The 19,503-nt window shown below is 43.7% G+C and overlaps 1 protein-coding gene across 1 annotated transcript in view; it reads right to left on the bottom strand.

The window, feature by feature from the left end:
- SLC16A9 (solute carrier family 16 member 9) overlaps positions 1-19,503 on the bottom strand; it is a 47,892-nt gene that overhangs the window by 6,667 nt on the left and 21,722 nt on the right. Inside the window, exons 4-5 of the mRNA XM_040362038.1 lie at positions 10,757-10,900; positions 5,091-5,186 (exon numbers count right to left, since the gene is read on the bottom strand). Coding sequence (XP_040217972.1) covers positions 5,091-5,186; positions 10,757-10,900 — 240 coding nt within the window. The remainder of the gene's footprint in view (positions 1-5,090; positions 5,187-10,756; positions 10,901-19,503) is intronic.

Here is a 19,503-nt window from a genome sequence, read left to right as displayed (position 1 = left end):
TTTTTTTTTAAATACCAAACATGTTATACTTACATGCTCTGTGAAATGGTTTGGCACAGAGTAGCCCCAAACCTCCTCTTCTGGGGTCCCCCGCCATTACTCCTAGCTCCTTCTGCCTTTGAGTACCCCCCAGCAAGCAACTTGCTAGGGGGGTACTAATGTGGACTCACGCCTGAGCCACACTGTATGTTTCCATTGACACCCTCGCCACTGGATTAAATTGACAGCAGTGGGAGCCAATGGCTCCAGCTGCTCTCTCTGACTCCAGTGAGAGAGAGAGAGAGAGAGAGAGAACAGCACTGGACTGGGATAGGTAAGTATTTATGGGGGGCTGGACCTTAAAAAATAAAAGATTCTTAATGCAGACAGAGAATGCATTAACTCCCCCATTCATGACTAGGCCGTTTTTTGCTATTCAGCACTGTGCAATTTTAACTGGCAATTGCATGGTCATGCAACAATGTACGCAAGTGCAATTTATATATTGTTTCCACACAAATAGAGCTTTCTTTTGGTGGTATTTGAATACCACTGATTTTTTTTTTTTTGCTATACAAATGAAAAAAAAAAAAAACGATATTTTCTACTTTCTTTTACAAAACATATAACCAATAAAATCTAATTTCTTCAGGAATTTAGGCCAAAATGTATTGTGCTACATGTCTTTGGTAAGAAAAAAAAAGAATGAGTGAATATTAATTGGTTTGTCTGAAGGTTATAGCATCGACAAACTATGGTGTATAGATTTGAAAATGTATTAATTCTGATGTACTGATGGCCTATCTCATTTCTCTAAAATGCCAGGACGGTACAAATACCCCAAAATGATCCCTTTTTGTAAAGTAGACAGTGTGAGGTATTTAGTAAGAGGCATGGAGAGTTTTTGAAATTGTAATTTTTTTGTCAAAATTTTTTTGAAATCTAGGAAGTAAATATTTTTTTTTTCATATATTTTTTTTACATACTGTCACCAGTGCAGTACAGCATTATCATATGACTCATATGACTGATGTGTCAGTGATCATGGATACTGACTGGTGACAATATGGTTATATTGTATATAAATGTATATATTTTTTTACATTTATTAAACTTTTTTTAGAACGTTTTTTAACATATTTGTTCCTGTTTTTATTACATACAGTATTTCCATCAGAGTAGTTCAGTGTCACCATAGCGAGACTGTAGTACTCTGGTTGGGGGCACTCTGGGGGTAGTAGTTCAGAAGGCTACCCCGAGTGCTCTGCAGCCTGGGGTGTGAAGTAATCATGCCTGTTGCAGCTAAAGGTTGGTGAAATCTCAACACTGTGGAGGCTTACAAGCAGGACAAACCTTTGGAGGATGCTGGGATGACTATAATCTAAACCGTTTGCCTTTGAGGGTAGCCTTCTGAATTGCTCCTGGATGACCCTGGCTGGCTTGTGTGGCCACATGCTCTGCTGACCTCTCTTTAAAGCGGAGTTCCAGGCTATTTTTAGTCTGTTAAAAGTCAGCAGTTACAAAAAGTATAGCTGCTGACTTTTAACCACTTCATTACTGGGCACTTAAACCCCCTTCGTGTCCAGACCAATTTTCAGCTTTCAGCGCTGACGCATTTTGAATGAAAATTGCGCGGTCATACAACACTGTACCCAAATTATATTTTTATAATTTTTTCCCCACACATAGAGCTTTCTTTTGGTGGTATTTGATCATCTCTGCGATTTTTATTTTTTGCGCTATAAGCAGAAAAAGACAGAAAATTTTGAAAATAACAAAATATTTTTTACTTTTTGTTATAATAATATCCCTTTTTTTTTTTTATATTGTTTTCCTCGGTTTAGGCCCATACGTATTCTTCTACATATTTTTGTTAAAAAAAAATCGCAATAAGCGTTTATTAATTGGTTTGTGCAAAAGTTATAGCGCCTACAAAATAGGGGATAGATTTATGATTTATTTAAAATTTTTAATTTTTTACTAGTAATGGCGGCGATCTGCGATTTTTTTTTGTCAGGCCTGCGATATTGCGGCGGACATATCAGACACTTTTGACACAATTTTGGGACCATTCACATTTATACAGCGATCAGTGCTATAAAAATGCACTAATTACTGTATAAATGTGACTGGTAGGGAAGGGGTTAACACTAGGGGGTGAGGAAGGGGTTAAATGTATTCCCTGGGTGTGTTCTAACTGTGTGGGGGGAGGGGGGTGACTGGGGGAGGTGACCGATGCTGTGTCCCTATGTACAAGGGACACAGATCGGTCTCCTCTCCTCTGACAACACGTGGAGCTCTGTGTTTACACACAGAGCTCCACGTCCCTGCTGTGTTACCGACGATCGCGTGTACCCGGCGGACATCGCGGCCGCCAGGTACACGCATCGGCTTCCCAGCGATGCGCCGGGACAGTGTTTACCCGCAGCGGCGCGCGTGGGTAATGTAAACAATAGGACGTCTAAAGACGTCCACTCGGCACTTCAGGTCCGAGCTGCCACTCACCTGTCCAGCAATGCAGCAGCACAAGGGCCTGCTCCTCTCCCCCTCCTCAACTTGGCACCTCCATTGAAACTGGGGGCACCCGGCCGTGACAGCTTGTGTCTTCACGGCCAGGTGCACACTGTGCAAGCGCCCTCGGAGTGGATAGGCGATCTTCTGGGACCTGTTACGTGATTGCCTAGAGGGAGGGGCCCCTAGAGGGAGAGGAGGAGTCACCTTGGCGGCCCTCTAGGGGGAGGAGGAAGTGGGACAGGAAGTCCCCTTCAAAACAAAGAACCCACCTCCCCTTCCAAAAAATAAATAAATAAGAGGGAGCGAAGCATACTTAAAGTGGAAGTTCCACTTTTGGGTGGAACTCTGCTTTAATTAGAGGGTCCTTTGTAGCTAGTAAGCCTGTATTTCTTACATGAGAGGTGGTGGTATCATGGTTTGCATTCCTTTTCAAGGTGATGGATGTCAATTGCATGCACAGATTGGTCCAGATTCACAAAGAGTTACGCCGACGTATCAGTAGATATGCCGACGTAACTCCGAATCTAAGCCCGTCGTATGTCTAAATGTATTCTCAAACTGAGATACACTTAAACATGCCTAAGATACGACGCGCCGTCGTATCTTAGGGTGCAATATTTACGTTGGTCGCTAGGTGGCGCGTCCATTGAGGTCGGCGTAGAATATGCTAATGAGTAGTTACGCCGATTCACGAACGTACGATTGCCCGTCGCAGTAAAGATACGCCGTTTCCGTAAGCGATACGCGGCGTAAAGATAAACATGCCCCCTAAGTGGCGTATACAATGTTAAGTATGGCCGTCGTTCCCGCGTCGAAATTTTGAAATTTAACGTCGTTTGCGTAACTCCTCCGTGAATAGGGCTGGAAGTCAATTACGTTCAGGTCGAAACCAATGACGTCCTTGCGACGTCATTTAGCGCAATGCACGTCGGGAAATTTTAGGGACGGCGCATGCGCATTAGGTTCGGCGCGGGAACGCGCCTAATTTAAATGCTCTACGCCCCCAACCCGGCTGATTTGAATTACGCGGGCTTGCGCCGGGGGATTTACGCTACGCCGCCGCAACTTTACAGGCAAGTGCTTTGTGAATCAAGCACTTGCCTGTAAAACTTGCGGCGGCGTAACGTAAATGCGATACGTTACGCCGCCGCAGATCTACGTGAATCTGGCCCCTTGTCTTGATTGATTAAGGAGAGGATCCACTCTTCAGTTTCACAAACGTTATATTTTCACATGGACTTTTCTTTGTATCTAATTTGAGTTACTTCCTAAATGGCAGTGACTGCACATATCATATGAATATTGTTTTTGTGTTTTTCCCATTATTTCAAGTAGCACAACTCTTTTTATGATAAATTAGATCGTACTGTGCTAATATCTTACGGTAGAGTCACTGTTTGTGTCACTATATTATTTTTCCTTTAATATATATATTTTTTTTAGTTTACCTCAAGTGGTTTATTTTGAATTTTTACGTTTTAATGGGTAAGGCAGCCAGAATACACAGTGATTGACTTTATCCACCCCTGTCATACGAAGCACAATCACGTTGAGCTGCTTTACACAGGAAGCCCAGAGAGAGGATTGGGGGCCTGACAATGGCTTAGAGGCAGTGAGGTATATTTGGGTCCACCAGCAAACAATGGATGTTGTTTGTCTTTCAAATATTGTAGTTTATCGGGTGAGCCACATTACGGTTTCTAATTTTTGCCTGGATTTCAGCTTTAAAGCTGAACACCATTGAATTTCATTTATGGGAGCTGATATACCTGCTAAAGGATTTATACTTCTGTCTATTCGGTCCTGAGATTTTCACAGACTTGCTAGACAGACCAGCCAGCATGATTACCTGACTTTCCTCTGCTGGAGTTATACAACACAGCTAGGCACCTCCCTGACCCTAACCTATGGTTGAACAGTGAAGCAGCAAAAACAGACTTATGAGGTCATCATTTTCTATCTTCTGTTATTAGCAGGCTTGTGAGGCCCCGTACACACGACCGAGTTTCTCGGCAGAATTCAGCCAGAAACTCGGTTCAGAGCTGAATTCTGCCGAGAAACCCGGCCGTGTGTACACTTTCGGCCGAGGAAGCCGACGAGGACCTCGGCGAGGAAATAGAGAACATGTTCTCTATTTCCTCGTTGTTCAATGGCAAAAGTCGGCCCGCCGAGTTCCTCGGCGGCTTCCACACTGAACTCGACGAGGAACTCGATGTGTTTGGCACGTCGAGTTCCTCGGTCGTGTGTACGGGGCCTACGTCTTTACAGTAGGCACTTATACTTGTTGCTTTTAAATTATGCTTTGTTATTCTTAATAGTTACATAACTATATATTTTTTTCTGCCATTGCATATGGCCACCTTCTGAAAATGCTGGTGGTCTGACTGTGTCTGTATCAATATTTCTAAATCGCAACCCTGTAACAAGAATGCAGCACCTGAGTTTTACAAAAATCTCAATATATAAATAGGCCAGGAGAGCTATCGGTTCTCCCTCATCTCACTGTTATATTGTATATTTGTGTAAGAAATAGTAGAATCTAATTTGCATTCATCTGAAAGCTGATACACCTGAAATGGCAACCAGATATGTCATACCTGTTGAAACAATTCCAAGTGCAAGTCCTCGTCGCTTTTCAAAATACTGGCAGGTTGCAGTCACCGTGGCCGTGTACAATAAGCCGCACCCAAAACCTAAAAAAAAAAAAAATATGTTCTTAGATCCAAATACTTACATGCAAACGTTTACACTTTTACACTTTATTAGAACATAAGATCACCAGATTTTTTCCAGTTATCATCAAAAGAAAAAAAGTATACATTGGGTAATCATTATACACCCGTGCGAAGGGCGGTCTTTACCAATGCGAGATTCACAGATCTGCATGGATCTTGACGCACATCCCATACTGTACATCTGTGTGGGTGTGATCCACAGATCAAAATTCACATGCGTTCTGATCTGTGCATCGGACTTTCACAGGGGATGCACTTGGAGACCCATGCAGGTCAGAGCAGCTGGACGCCTGTCATTGATTTCAACACGCTGCCTGTATGGAACACCTGTGTATCCCATGTGGATAAAAACATCCCCTCACACAGTTGTACAGATCGGTAGGCCTGTGTGAAGGAGGCATTACAGGAGAGACGATAGAATTTTTTGAGTGGTTATAGACAGGCAGATGTTTCAAAGAGAGCAACGCATTGGAAAGACATCTGCATATTCAACACACTGCTGTTTCCAACATAATTTGCCCATCAGACAGAAGCAGTATGTGTGGGGTTTAACACCTTTCTAACCTTTGAAAAGAGAGACATATTGGCACCATTGGACAGAAAATTTTCAGCAGATTCAAAAAGTTTAGGAATATGCACTCGTGACATGGAAAGCCTTCAATATTTCATGCTAAGAAAAAGAAGAAATGGCTGCACACCCAAAGTTTCCAAAAGTGCCTTTTATTGCAGACGGTCAAAATACCCCAGGGTCTCCAGGGACAAAATTCTATCGCCGCTCCTGTAATGCCTCCTTCACACAGGCCTACCGATCTGTACAACTGTGTGAGGGGACGTCTTTATCCACATACACAGGTGTTCCATACAGGCAGCATGTTGATTTATTTTGACCGTCTGCAATAAAAGGCACTTTTGGAAACTTTGGGCCAGATCCACATACAAATGGACAGGCACAGCGTATCAGAGATACACTACGCCGCCGTATCTTACCTGGCTTTAAGTCAAATCCTCAACGATTTTGCGCCGTAAGTTACGGCGGCGTAGTGTATTTCTGGTGGCGGAATTCAAATCGGCGGGTAGGGGGCGTGATTAATTTAAATGAAGCGCGCCCCCGCGCCAAATGAACTGCGCATGCTCCGTTTCGCAACAACGTCATTTTTTGAACTTAGACGTGAGTTACGTCCTTTCCTATTCACGGACGACTTACGCAAAAATTTCGACGCGGGAACGACGGCCATACTTAACATGGCAAGTCTATCTATACGCCGCAAAATACCAGCTTTAACTATACGCTGGGAAAAGCCGACTAGCGACGACGTAAGACAATGCGACGGCCGCACGTACCTTCGTGGATCGACGGAAAAAGCTAATTTGCATACCCAACGCGGAAAACGACGCAAACTCCACCCAGCGGGCGCCAAAGTATTGCACCTACGATCCGAAGGCGTACGAAGTCGTACACCTGTCGGATCGAACCCAGAAGCCGTCGTATCTTGGTTTGAGGATTCAAACTAAAGATACAACGCGGCAAATTTGAAAGTACGCCGGCATATCAGTAGATACGCCGGCGTACTCTCTTTGTGAATCTGGCCCTTTGGATGTGCAGCCATTTCTTCTTTTTCTCAAGTTTTTACGGAGGCGGGCCGGGGCCAGCACACCTACTTGGTTCCAATAACGGTATTGCACACACCTGGAGCAGCAGATTCCTCTTCTTTTGAATAGTGTGGATTTGCCTTTTGTAAATAACCCCCAGTATCCATTCCAGGTTCTTGTTAAACTTTATGTCAGTACAAAATTGTTAAAAATGCAGCACATGTCTGTAATTAGTGCACATTTATCCATGCATATCAATGCATTTTTATCACTTTTGGCCTAGGCGGTGTCAGCCCTGCCCAGTTGTCTTTGCTAAACTACTCAAATCCTCCCACTGTCCTATTTACGTCAACATAAAGATTCATTGTTCTGTGGTCTCAAATAAGAATTAGATGGGCTAATTTGACTCTTTGAGGTAACACAGGCTACAAGAGATAGCTATGAATTACTGAAATGCTTAACATGTATTTTTATTCACTTTTGAACAGAAATTAAAATGCTTTTTATTTTATAGTAGTAAATATGAGTAGTTAATTGTTAGGCTTTACATACATTTTAGTTCACCAAACAATAATCATAAATAAGACAAAGTGTAAACATGTTTGGCCATGAGAAAACGAAGTGAGCCTTGAGTCTCACATCCTCCTTGGCTAGTATTTGCAAAGTGTTTTTCGCTGAATCAGTACTGGCAGGCAGCCAGCAGTTTTATGCTGACTGTCCTATATGTGGTGTCACTTCTGTTCACACACAGAATAACAGTTAACCCGCAGAGTACAGAAGCAGATGTCCTCAAATGTTTTCTGTTACTAGCATTAGCAAAGTAAGATATTCACATCAGGTGCAATAAGACAATATCATGGGGCATATTAGTGTCATCTGCACTAGATGAAAAAAAGATGGCAATATAATAAGTGTACCTATAAGAATATGCTGAAATTCTGGCACTTCTCTCCTTCATGAAAAAATCATCATTTGTTTGCTAGAAAATTAATCAGAACCCTCAAACATTATATATTTTTTTTAGCAGATACCCTAGGGAATAAAATGGCAGTCATTGCAATTTTTTATCTTGCACGGTATTTGCGCAATCATTTTTCAAACGCCTTTTTGGGGAATTTTTTTAGCCTATTTTTTTTGTATAATGTGAAAGATGATGTTACGCCGAGTAAATAGATACCTAACATGTCACGCTTTAAAATTATGCACACTCATGGAATGGCGCCAAACTTCGGTACTTAAAAATCTCCATAGGCGACGCTTTAATTTTTTTTACAGGTTACTATTTTCGAGTTACAGAGGAGGTCTAGTGCTAGAATTGTTGCACACACTCTAATGCACGAGGTGATAGCGATACCTCACATGTGGGGTTTGAACAGCTTTTACATATGTGGACAGGACTTACATGCGTGTTAGCTTCTGAGTGTGAGCTACCGGGGACAGGGGCGTTTTAAAATTATTATTTTTTTTATTATTATTTTTTACTTAATTTTTTTTTTACACTTTTTTTTACATTTTTATTTTTTTGATCACTTTTATTCCTATTACAAGGAATGTAAATAGGAATCATTGTGACAGGTCCTCTTTATGGAGAGATGTGGGGTCAATAAGACATCTCTCCTCCAGGCTTGAAAGCATGCCGACAGCCGCGATTGCAGCTTTGTTTACTTCCGGGTACCCGGGCGTGACGTCACAACCACCGACGGTCATAGAGTTGACTGGTGACCATCTGGTCACTGGAAATCTCTATCGTCGTGAGCCGGTGCCGGCCGATTCGTTCTCCAGGCCCCCGATGGCACGGGAGAGCCCGGAGAAGCACCAGATGGCGGCGGGAGGGGGGACGTCCCCTCCCATCGCCTATAAGAATGATTAAGGGCTCTTTCACACGGAGCGGATCCGTATTGATCCGCTCCGTTAGCCCGTTTGGCTCAGCGGGGATTCCTCCGTTAATCCGCGCTGAGCTGTTGGCGGACAGGGCGGTCCCCGCACACAGTGCAGAGACCGCCCTGTCTCTCCTCCGCTCTCCCCTATGGGGAATCGGATGAATACGCACCGTCTGTCCGTATTCATCCGATCCGTTCCGCCAGACGGAAGAAAAATAGGGTTTTCTTCCGTCTGAAAAAGCGGAACTTTGCGGACGCGGATCGTTACGGATGTTAGCGGATGCATCATCCGCTAACGTCTGCAATCCCATAGGGATACATTACAAGTTCGTAAATGGACTTATAATAAACGGCCTGTTCGTCCACCTGTGTGAAAAGGTCCTAAGAGGCAGAACTGCCGCTATGATCATTCTTATCGTGCACAGAATCGCCGCCAGAAAACAGTGATATCTGAATGATGCCTGTAGCTGCAGGCATCATTCAGATATCACCGCACAAAGTCGAGGACGTCATATGACGTCCTCGGTGGAGAAGTGGTTAAAAAAAAAGTTCAGAGAGTACAAAGATATATTAATGTAATTCACAATCAAGGAGGTATATTATAGACAACCAATACATGCATTATGTTTAATATATAAGGCTCAGTGTACCAGATATTTGTAAAATATATACTATATGTTTATATACTCAAAACGTATTATGTGATTGGAATCTATACGATGCAGACACATTTCTTAACCACTTCCGGACCCCCGCACGCCGATATATGTCAGCTGTTTGAAGCAGGATATCTCTGTTATGGCAGCAGCTAGCTGCCATAAACCAGGTATCCTCCTGCAGTCCGGTTTCAGATAGTAGTGGTCTCTGTGGCAGATTCACTTTTATCGGCAGCGGCGGAGGTGATCGGGGCCTCTTACAGGCTGGGTATGGAGGTGAGTGAGGGGAAGATGGCCCCCACCCGTCTCCATACCATAGCAGGGCGGAAGCGACGTCAAAACGTCACTTCCACTCATAGCTCTTACAGGGACATTTTTTTTATTGCATTTTAGTGTAAATATGAGATCTGATGTCTTTTTGACCCCAGATCTCATATTTAAGAGGTCCTATCATGCTTTTTGTTCTATTACATGGGATGTTTACAATCCTTGTAATAGGAAAAAAAGTGACACAATTTTTTATTTTTTTTTAAAGAAAAGTGTAAAAAAAATAAATAAAAGGTAAAATAATAATAAAAAAAAAACGTGTCCCGCTGCTGTCTCAACCAATGAGGAAGGGATTTACGGACAGCAAAGTCTCTATTGCAACATGGCTGGATCAGCGGGAGCTCAGGTAAGTATTAGGGGGGCTGCTGCACACAGAACGTTTTTTTTTTTTATCTTAATGCATAGAATGCATTAAGGTAAAAGACCTCCTGACTTTACAACCACTTTAAAGTAAGCCCATACTGAGAAAATATAGAGGCTGACCTTTCTGACCTGCTATTGAAAACGTTAAATATTTGGCTGTCTCTGACCACGAGCCAGAATGCAAAAAGTGGGGGAAAAGCAAAGGCATACTCAAAAAGTTTTAGAGTCCTTAGATAAAAAGACAGCCAAAAAACTGTCATTCTCACAAGAAAAGGTCAGCAGTGGACACCTTCATATATTGAAGTCATATTGGCATATGCACAGCATATGTAATATTATACAAATATAGCAACAGTAACATTTTATTTAAAACTGTTTATACAATAATGTACCTTGTGATCTATATTTCACATGCAATACATTAACACTCTGGGGTTGATTTACTAAAGACAAATCTACTTTGTACTACAAGTGCAGTCGCTGTAGATCTGAGGGGGACATGCAAGGAAAATAAAAAACTGAATCTGTTTTGCTTATACGTGATTGGATGATAAAATCAGCAGCGCTTCCCCTCATTTCAGATCTTCGCCTCAGGTCTAAAGTGAACTGCACTTGTAGTGCAAAGTGGATTCGCCTTTAGTAAATAAACCCCTATGTTCCTATTCCAGTGCATATTGTAAATGTATTTTGTTTCATGAAACATGTTACTTACCAACCATAAATCCATATGAAAAATAAAGGAAGTAAATATTTGACGCAAAGCTGCTCAATATCAGACCCGCGCCTATCAAGAAACCACTGAAAATGGCAACTGGTCGAGCGCCAAGAGAAGAGACACAAGCGCTACACAGGGGACCTGCAAAGAAAGATAACAGACGTTATATTAGCTGTTTAGTTTCACATTCAGCATGAAGCACTAAATCCTTTAATTACTTTCTTGTCCCTTTTGGCTCTGTGAGTGCCCCACTAAAGTAGGTAAAAAAAAAACAATCATGTGTTCCGAGCACTAAAAACTGGGGATCATATGTAAATAAAAAGTGGTGGGCTTGCCTGTGCAGCTGCCAATAAGCACTATGGAAAGTACAACATATACAAATACACAACAACAATGGCAGCGCTCGGTGCCCTCAGTGGACTGCAGAAATAAGTATACCTGGGGAGTGACATTAACCAGGCCAATGTGTGAGTAAAAAAACACGTCAGTGTCCACAGCATGTGGAAACGAATCAGAAGTAGTGATTAAAAATTGTCAGAATTAGAGATTAAGAAGCCAACAATACCAGGCAACATTTCCAGGCATTGAAGAGATAAGGTCATCCAGTGACGCGGTAGGGGCTGCTGTGGGGGGGTACCAATCCAAAAGCCCTTGAAGAATGAAACGATGGCCGTTCAGGGAGCCTGGGTGATGTCACAATGGGCCGATTGGCATATTGGAACCTCTCCATCTTTCAACATGCAACTTTCATTATTATTTCGTATTCATGATCTTTACCTTTCTGACCCCTACCTTTGCGCCTGTTTAGTAAGCTGCAAAGTTACTCCTGTTTAATCGTCTGGCCAGACATCCTTTTTTGCTAAGTACACCTGAAAGCGTTGAACTGCTTCTGAACTATAAAATGAAACCAAAAGGTGCCTGCATGTAGATAAAGATTGGTTCCTGTGCATACCTAGGAACAGTGGCAGCCGGTGGCAATTTTTTTGGGGGTAGCAAACAGTATTACCCCGGTCAGTCAGCAGGCATGTATGGTGCACTTACCCTATCTATTTAGCGCTTCACTGGCTTCCCTTGCTCGGCAGTGGCGACGGCGACAGCTCTCCCTTTCTCTGCTCTCCACAGGCATTGACAGCTTCTTTTTCCTCCCTACTCCTTTTTTGGCCATTCGGTAGTCTTCTCTTTTCGGCCAATCGGAAAACGGGTCTCAGACCTGCTTCTGATTGGCCGGATTGAGGATCAGTGTTACAACGGCGAATATTCATTCGCTGTTGTAACACCTGGGTGGGCTCATGGCGCAATGCTCTGCGCTCCAAGCCCACCCTATTTTGAAGCCTATGGCTCTAATCAGGTGCTTCAAAAAAACACCCACGCCACTGTAATTCAGGCGCATGAATAGGGGAAGGCCGCGGCGACCGTGGATAGATTCATGACGGGCTGCCACTGCCTAGGAACCTATGTGACTGATGAGTTGGCTTAAAAGCAACCCTGCTATTACAAAAAAAAAAAAAAAAGATGGCTGAATGTCACTATGATACCCAAACAATCAGGCATTTTAAGTATGACCTGACACAGTGGTAAACGTGGAAATACCTAGATACATCCCCTTCTAAATGTATGGCTGGCATACCTCTGCATACTGACTAGTAGACTAGTATAAGAATAGAGCTACAGCACTGATATTACTGCTTGGAAGATGGTTGTTTATCTACGTACACAAGTGGACAAATGACTAATACTCCTATCGCTACTCACAGGAAATTTGTCATAGTTTATAGATGAGCGTTTTGAACAGATTGTTTACCAGTAAACACCATTTAAAAATAGAAAAAAAACATCTGGTTGCTTATTGCTGGTCACAGATCGCCCCATCCATGTGAACATCCCTACAGTTAAATCAGGGAATATAAAGTCTCATGCCTTGTACACACAATCGGGTTTCTCGGCGGTCAAAAGACCACCGGGAAACCCAACGGGATAACCAAGAACCGGCTGAGGCCTCGTACACACGACCGAGGAACTCGTCGGGCGAAACACATCGTTTTCCTCGACAAGTTCCTTATTAGGCTTGTCGAGGAACTCGACAAGCTTGCTTTGCGTACACACTGTCAAGACAAAATCTCCTCGTTCTCAAACACGGTGACATACAACACATACAATGGCAGGGGAAGTTCGATTCCACTGGCACAACTCTTGGGGCTGCTTTTGCTAATCTCATGTGTTTGCGTGTTAAGTAAAAGTTTGTTAAGAGACGATTTGCACTTTTCAGTCTGTTACAGCGTGAAAAATGTGTTATCTCCATTACAAATGCTACTTTTACTCCCGTCTCCACGACGAGCAAATTCAGACTCCCGTCAAGGAAAAAGAGAACTTGCTCTCTTTTTTGCTCGTCGAGTTCCTCGACAGTTTCCTCGATGAAAAACGTACACACGACCGGTTTCCTCGGCAAAAAAGCTCTCCCACCAAGTTTCTTGATGGATTCTGCCGAGGAAACCGGTCGTGTGTACGAGGCCTGAGGCCCCGTACACATGTCCGAGGAACTCGATGGGCAAAACTCATCGTTTTGCTCGTCGAGTTCTGTGTGAAGCCGCCAAGGATCTCGGCGAGCCAACTTTCCTCATTGAACAACGAGGAAATAGAGAACATGTTCTCTATTTGGCTCGACGAGGAACTCGTCGGCTTCCTCGGCCGAAAGTGTACACATGGCCGGGTTTCTCGGCAGAATTCAGCTCCGATCGAGTTTCTGGCTGAATTATGCAGAGAAACTCGGTCGTGTGTACGGGGCCTGAGAGCTTTGGTCTGGAAAACTGGCCGTGTGTAAGCTCCAGAGCAGTGTTTCCTCATAGGAAAACTGCGCGGGAAAAAACGCAGAGATTCGCGATGAGAAAAAAGAGAACAAGTTCTATTTTTTTTCCCCCCGCAGTATTTCTGTCGAGAAAACTGCTAGGGAGTATACACACGGCTGGTTTTCTTGACCAAAAGAAAACATGACAGTTTTCCGGTCGGGAAAACCGGTCGTGTGTACAAGGCATCAGAAATGATAAATCAAAGCTGACAAAAACCTCCCACATCCTACAGATCTTACAGTGTGCAGGAATATGTTTGACTTTGGAGATTATTGTTGAAAAGAATGGTATGGTTGCTATAGTGTTAAAGCGGAGTTCCACCCAAAAGTGGAACTTCCGCTTAATCCACTCCTCGCCCCCTTACATGCCACATTTGGCATGTAATTTTTTGGGGGGGGGAGTGGGGGCTTCAGGAGGAGTGGGACTTCCCACTCCCACTTCCTCCTTCCGCCGAGGGGCTGCTAAGGCGAATAGTCATATCGCCTTTTGGCAGCCCCTCCCTGTAGGCGATCGCCTGGGACACGTGACAGGTCCCAGGCGATCTCCTGTCCAATCGGATGGTGCAGCGCCGCTCGCGTATGCATAGTGGGTGCTTGGCCGTGAAGCCAAAAGCTGTCACGGCCGGGTGCCCACACTTAGAATGAAGACGCCGGCCAGAGAGGGGGGAAGAGGAGCGGACCCCCGGCCGGCGCGTCACTGGAACGTGGAGCAGGTGAGTGTATGTTTATTAAAAGCCAACAGCTACACTTTTTGTAGCTGCTGACATTTAATAAACATTAAAAATGACTGGAACACCTCTTTAAGGTGGTGATTAGAAAAGCTACAGTACGAGGAATCACGGTGTTCAATGCACAAATGAGCAGACCTCTATTTGCTCTTTTTAATCCACAGCCTATTGCTCCTGAGTCCTGACTATTGAGATAAGAGCGGTAGTAGCAGTGTTTACTGAGCACAAAAACATGCGTAGGATATGAGCATGTGCGCTCATGCACCTCTGTTATATCTAACGCCCACCTTCATCTTAAAACACCCATCAGTCACTTTATAGTACACAGAGCCTGATGGAAACCTCCTGAAATGAGGAGTCAACAACTAAAATGCCTATTAACCTGTAGCCATCTGTTCACCTTGAGCTAAATGTTCCTCAAATTGCTCTCATTATCATTAGCTACAACAAGACCAACGCACTTATTTCAAGGAACTGCCAACTGGCCATCTCAATAACTCTGACTTCCTAGTAAACAAGAATTCTGCTGGCAAGTTATATATAAAGAGAACAGTCCTTAGGAAACCTGTCATGTGTTTCAATACAAATAGTATCTAAGAAACCAATACCATGGCCTCATAGAAAAGTACAAGGAGATGTGCAATCAGCAGCTTTACCCTGAACATCCATTGCTGCAAGTCAGAGAAAACATCTTAGTGCTGTAATCAGGCACCCACAAGCTTTTTACTACTCACTGTCTGTTTACTTTATGGAGAACAAATAGATGAGAACATGATGGTAAAACCTGTTTCTGCTTTAGAATTTTAGATTTTCTACTTTTTTTTTTTTTTTTACAATTACCAGGTAAAATTACGATTTTAGTCCTTGGTTTTCTTTTTAAAATATCTTCTAGAACTGTAGATACGTTTACACCCACAGCATTTGGTTTAACTTGAGTGGAGTATAACAGTATAACAGGACAGGCAAAATACAGTAAAACCTTGGTTTGAGAGCGTTTTGCAAGGCAAGCAAATTTTTTTTAATACGTTTTGACTTGACAAACAAGCAATGTCTTGATATACGAGTAGCATCATGTCACAACTGAGTATAAAAGAAATAAGAGGCGCCTCTAAGTGTAGCAACATGGTTACATTCAATGAAGGTACAACATTTAGCAACTCACATGGTTGATGATTAAAGCAGGCATATCTAATTATGCAGGGATCCAGGGTAAAGCTGTCCACACAGACTGTCCTTGCACCGATGTTGGCGTCATCCCTAACACGCTGCGCTCCACGAGCGCTTCAAGCCTTGCTTTCAGATCTCACTACTGCAGGGTAGTCTTCCCGGTCACGATGGCAGACTGAGAGCGGCGAGAGCAGGCAGTGCAGAGGGCGGTCTATGTGGACAGCTTTACCCTGGATGCTTGTGCAGCGGTTGGTTGCTACTAGTTACAAACATCCACCAAATCACCCTGCTGCAAGACCCCCATATATCACTTCCAGGGATGGACTGGCCATTGGGACTACAGGGAGTTTCCCGGTGGGCCGATGGCTCAGTGGGCCGGCTTCAGTGACAGCGGACCGCTGCCTCCCTCCGCTCCTCTGTCTCTCCCTTTCCGCAGCGCTCACCTCCTCTCCCTCCCCACAGCGTTCACCTGGGGGGAACAGAGAAGCAGGGTGAGGACCAGAGGAGACGACAGAGGAGCATGGGGGAGGGGACAGACAGCTGACTCAACAGCTATGGCCTGGGAGTTTCTCACTTCTGCCTCATCTTGTCCCATAAGGGGGAGCACCGAACTGATTCTTTGCCCCGGGTGAAATAATGTCTAGCTTCCCCACTGGTACTGCCTATAAGAGTACCAGTACCAGCCGTTCTACCTGATTGAGGACACCGTCCCCGGACCAAGTCTGTCCCTGTTTTTTTTCTGTGCCCCCTTCTGATGATCATGTGCTGGTCGGAGCGGAGGGAATATTTCTTCAGTTTCGGGCACATGCCCATTCAGCTCCGCTCGCATGTTCTTCTACCTTGGCTCAAATCCTGGCCAGCCACCTGCCTATCTCCTTGCCTTCCCTGGCGGAGTGATCTTCCGCCGCTCCCCATTCAATAGTAGCCGGGGGCCCGAAGAGTAAGACTTGAGAGGCTATGAGGCGGGCGGCAATGGGCAGAGAGTCGCTGATTGTTGCCATTACTAGTAAAGAAAAAATATGTCCCCGGATTTCATTTTAAAAATCTCGTCACCTTAACTTAGGGGCGCCTCTGTTTTCTTTTATACTCTGTAGTTCCTGCAGGAGTTTGCATCTAATCCCTTTGTGGAGGCTGCCATTTGTGGATGGACGTTTTATGGTTACACAACCTGGTCACGTTGCTATAATCTTTTTATATGGACTATAAACTCAGTACAGCTCCTCCAATAATTTCCTCCACTCACCTCTTCTGTTGCACTTTACAGCAGTAGTTCCCGTTACAACAATCTTTATCAACCCAGTTAACACCAAGAATCCCCTGAAATACCTTTCCCTGCTCAGGGAATCCCTGCTAAGTACTATATCTACAGCTCAGGTAAATTAGTGTGACGATCAGTGGAAGGAATGCTTCTTACACGTGTGGTAGTTTAAAAGAAAAAAATATAATTTTTGTTCATGGTTACTTATCTGGAAGAAATTACTCAGGAAACTTCTAGTAATGTTTGGAGGAACTCTAGTTGAGAAAAGCAGCTTTAGACTCTATGGCCCAGATTCACGTAGATGGGCGCAAAATTGTGCGGGCGTAACGTATCTCATTTACGTTACGCCGCCGCAAGTTTTTCAGGCAAGTGCTTTATTCACAAAGCACTTGCCTGTAAAGTTGCGGCGGCTTAGCGTAAATCACCCGGCGGAATTCAAATTCGGCGGGTAGGGGGCGTGTTTCATTTAAATGAAGCGCGTCCCCGCGCCGAACGAACTGCGCATGCGCCGTCACTAAAATATCCCAGTGTGCATTGCTCCAAATGACGTCGCAAGGACGCCATTGGTTTCGACCTGAACATAAATGACGCCCAGCCCCATTCACGGACCACTTACGCGAACGACGTAACTTTTTAAAATTTTGACGGGGGAACGACGGCCATACTTAACATTGGCTGCGCCTCATATAGCAGGGGCAACTTTACGCCGGGAAAAGCCTAACGTAAACGTTGTAACTCTACTGCGTCGGCCGCGCGTACGTTCGGGAATTCGTGTATCTAGCTAATTTGCATACTTGACGTGGAAATCGCCGGAAGCGCCACCTAGCGGGCAAAAAAAAATTTGCAGTTTAGATCCGACGGCGTAAGAGACTTACGCCTGTCGGATCTAATGGATATCTATGCGTAACTGATTCTAAGAATCAGTCGCATAGATACGACGGCCCAGATTAGGACTTACGACGGCGTACATGGTGCTGCGCCGTCGTAAGTCCTTTGAGAATCTGGGCCTATGTTTTCTTTCTATACCACAAAAGGGAGCTATATTTGTTCTCCTGTTTTGCCTGGCACTAGTCCCAATGCCTATCTTTGTTCTCTCCATGCTGGGGAGGTGATGGATACATAATAAATCATTGTTGATGTTTCTTAATGTTAAAAATCAAAAACCATCTCCACACAGGACACAACAATATTGTTTTTTATTAAAAAGAAAAGAGGCATACTGTAAAGTACAGCATCCACAGCAACCAATCAGAATCTCCTATTGGTCTAGCTTCGCTAAAGTGTATTTTGGTTGGCTGTCATGGGATGTTCCCATTTGTGCTTTGCAATGTACCAAATTTGCCTGTAAGACAAGTGCATCAAGAAGACATCAGTGGATCTTAATAGCAGGGCTGCAAAGATAATTTTACCCCCCCCCCCCCCCCCCCAAGGACTTCTAGTGTGCATGGGTAATAACACAGCTTTGTTTAAGGAAATGGTTTGTTGCTTATGTATATATTTTGTTTATTATAGTCAGGGTTGAAAATGCAATACATTTTTTTGTAAATATGACATATTGCATGTGAATATTTTATATTGTCATTTTGAATACTCTCATAATTGAAACTATATACTGATTCATCTTTACACAGCATAAAGAAGCATTTGTTTGTGTATACATTCTAGTTTGAGCCATTGAGCTTTGTAAACATGTGACCCTAGCTTTCCCTAATAGGAAGCAAGATGAGTCACCTCTCCTAAAAGCAGAAAGGGAAAATATAGTACAGGCCAAATTATAATATGATTAAGGTTCCATAAAAATTCATCCCTGTGTGGATTCTAGTTTCTAGAGTGAAAATCCCATATGCCTCTCGTTCTATTCAACAGAGAGAAGCTGTCCACTCCTCTAATCAGGTTATTCATCTCTGTACTCTAACAAATTTAGTATTGAATCTGTTACCAAAATATCTTGCTGGTCTTAATTGTGGAAAGCTGATTTCCAAAGCGATCACTAAAACGCCTGGTCACCCTAGCTACATAATACAATACGCCACATGAAATGATATCTTGTGTGATAAATAACGAATTGTTTAATATGGAAAGAATGACTATTCTGACTGAACATGAACTGAACCGAGCTCAACATCTGACTGAACAATAAGGACATCACCCAGGTGAGCACATCTCCAACAACAAGCAGATCCATCCCTGCTCATAGTATACAGTCAGGTAGTTTCTTTTTTTTTTTTTATGAAATAAAACAAACTGGACAAAAAAACATTTCCAACTGTAAAAAGTAAGGGGCAGATCCACAGAGATCTGCACCCGCGCAGTGTATCAGAGATACGCTACGCCGCCGTAACTTTCCTGGCTTTGGTTCGAATCCATAAAGATTTTGTGCTGTAAGTTACGGCGGCGTAGTCTATCTCTGGCGGCGTAACATCGCGTAATTCAAATCGACGATTAGGGGGCGTGTTTCATTTAAATGAAGCGCGTGCCGCGCCGAACGAACTGTGCATGCGCCGTCCCTAAATTTCCCGCCGTGCATTGCGCTAAATGATGTCGCAAGGACGTCATTTTTTTTAACATAGACGTTAATTACGTCCATCCCGATTCACGGACGACTTACGCAAACCAAAAAAAATGTTTAAATTAAACGCGGGAACGACGTCCATACTTAACATAGCAGGTTTAACTATACGCGCCGAAATACCAGCTTTAACTATACGCCGAAAAAAGCCGACTAGAGACGCCGTAAAAAAATGCGACG

The sequence above is a fragment of the Rana temporaria genome, chromosome 8, assembly GCF_905171775.1.
Source record: "Rana temporaria chromosome 8, aRanTem1.1, whole genome shotgun sequence".
Taxonomy (NCBI): domain Eukaryota; kingdom Metazoa; phylum Chordata; class Amphibia; order Anura; family Ranidae; genus Rana; species Rana temporaria.
The sequence above is the reverse complement of the archived record's forward strand: the minus strand, read 5'-3'. Positions and strand labels throughout refer to the sequence as shown.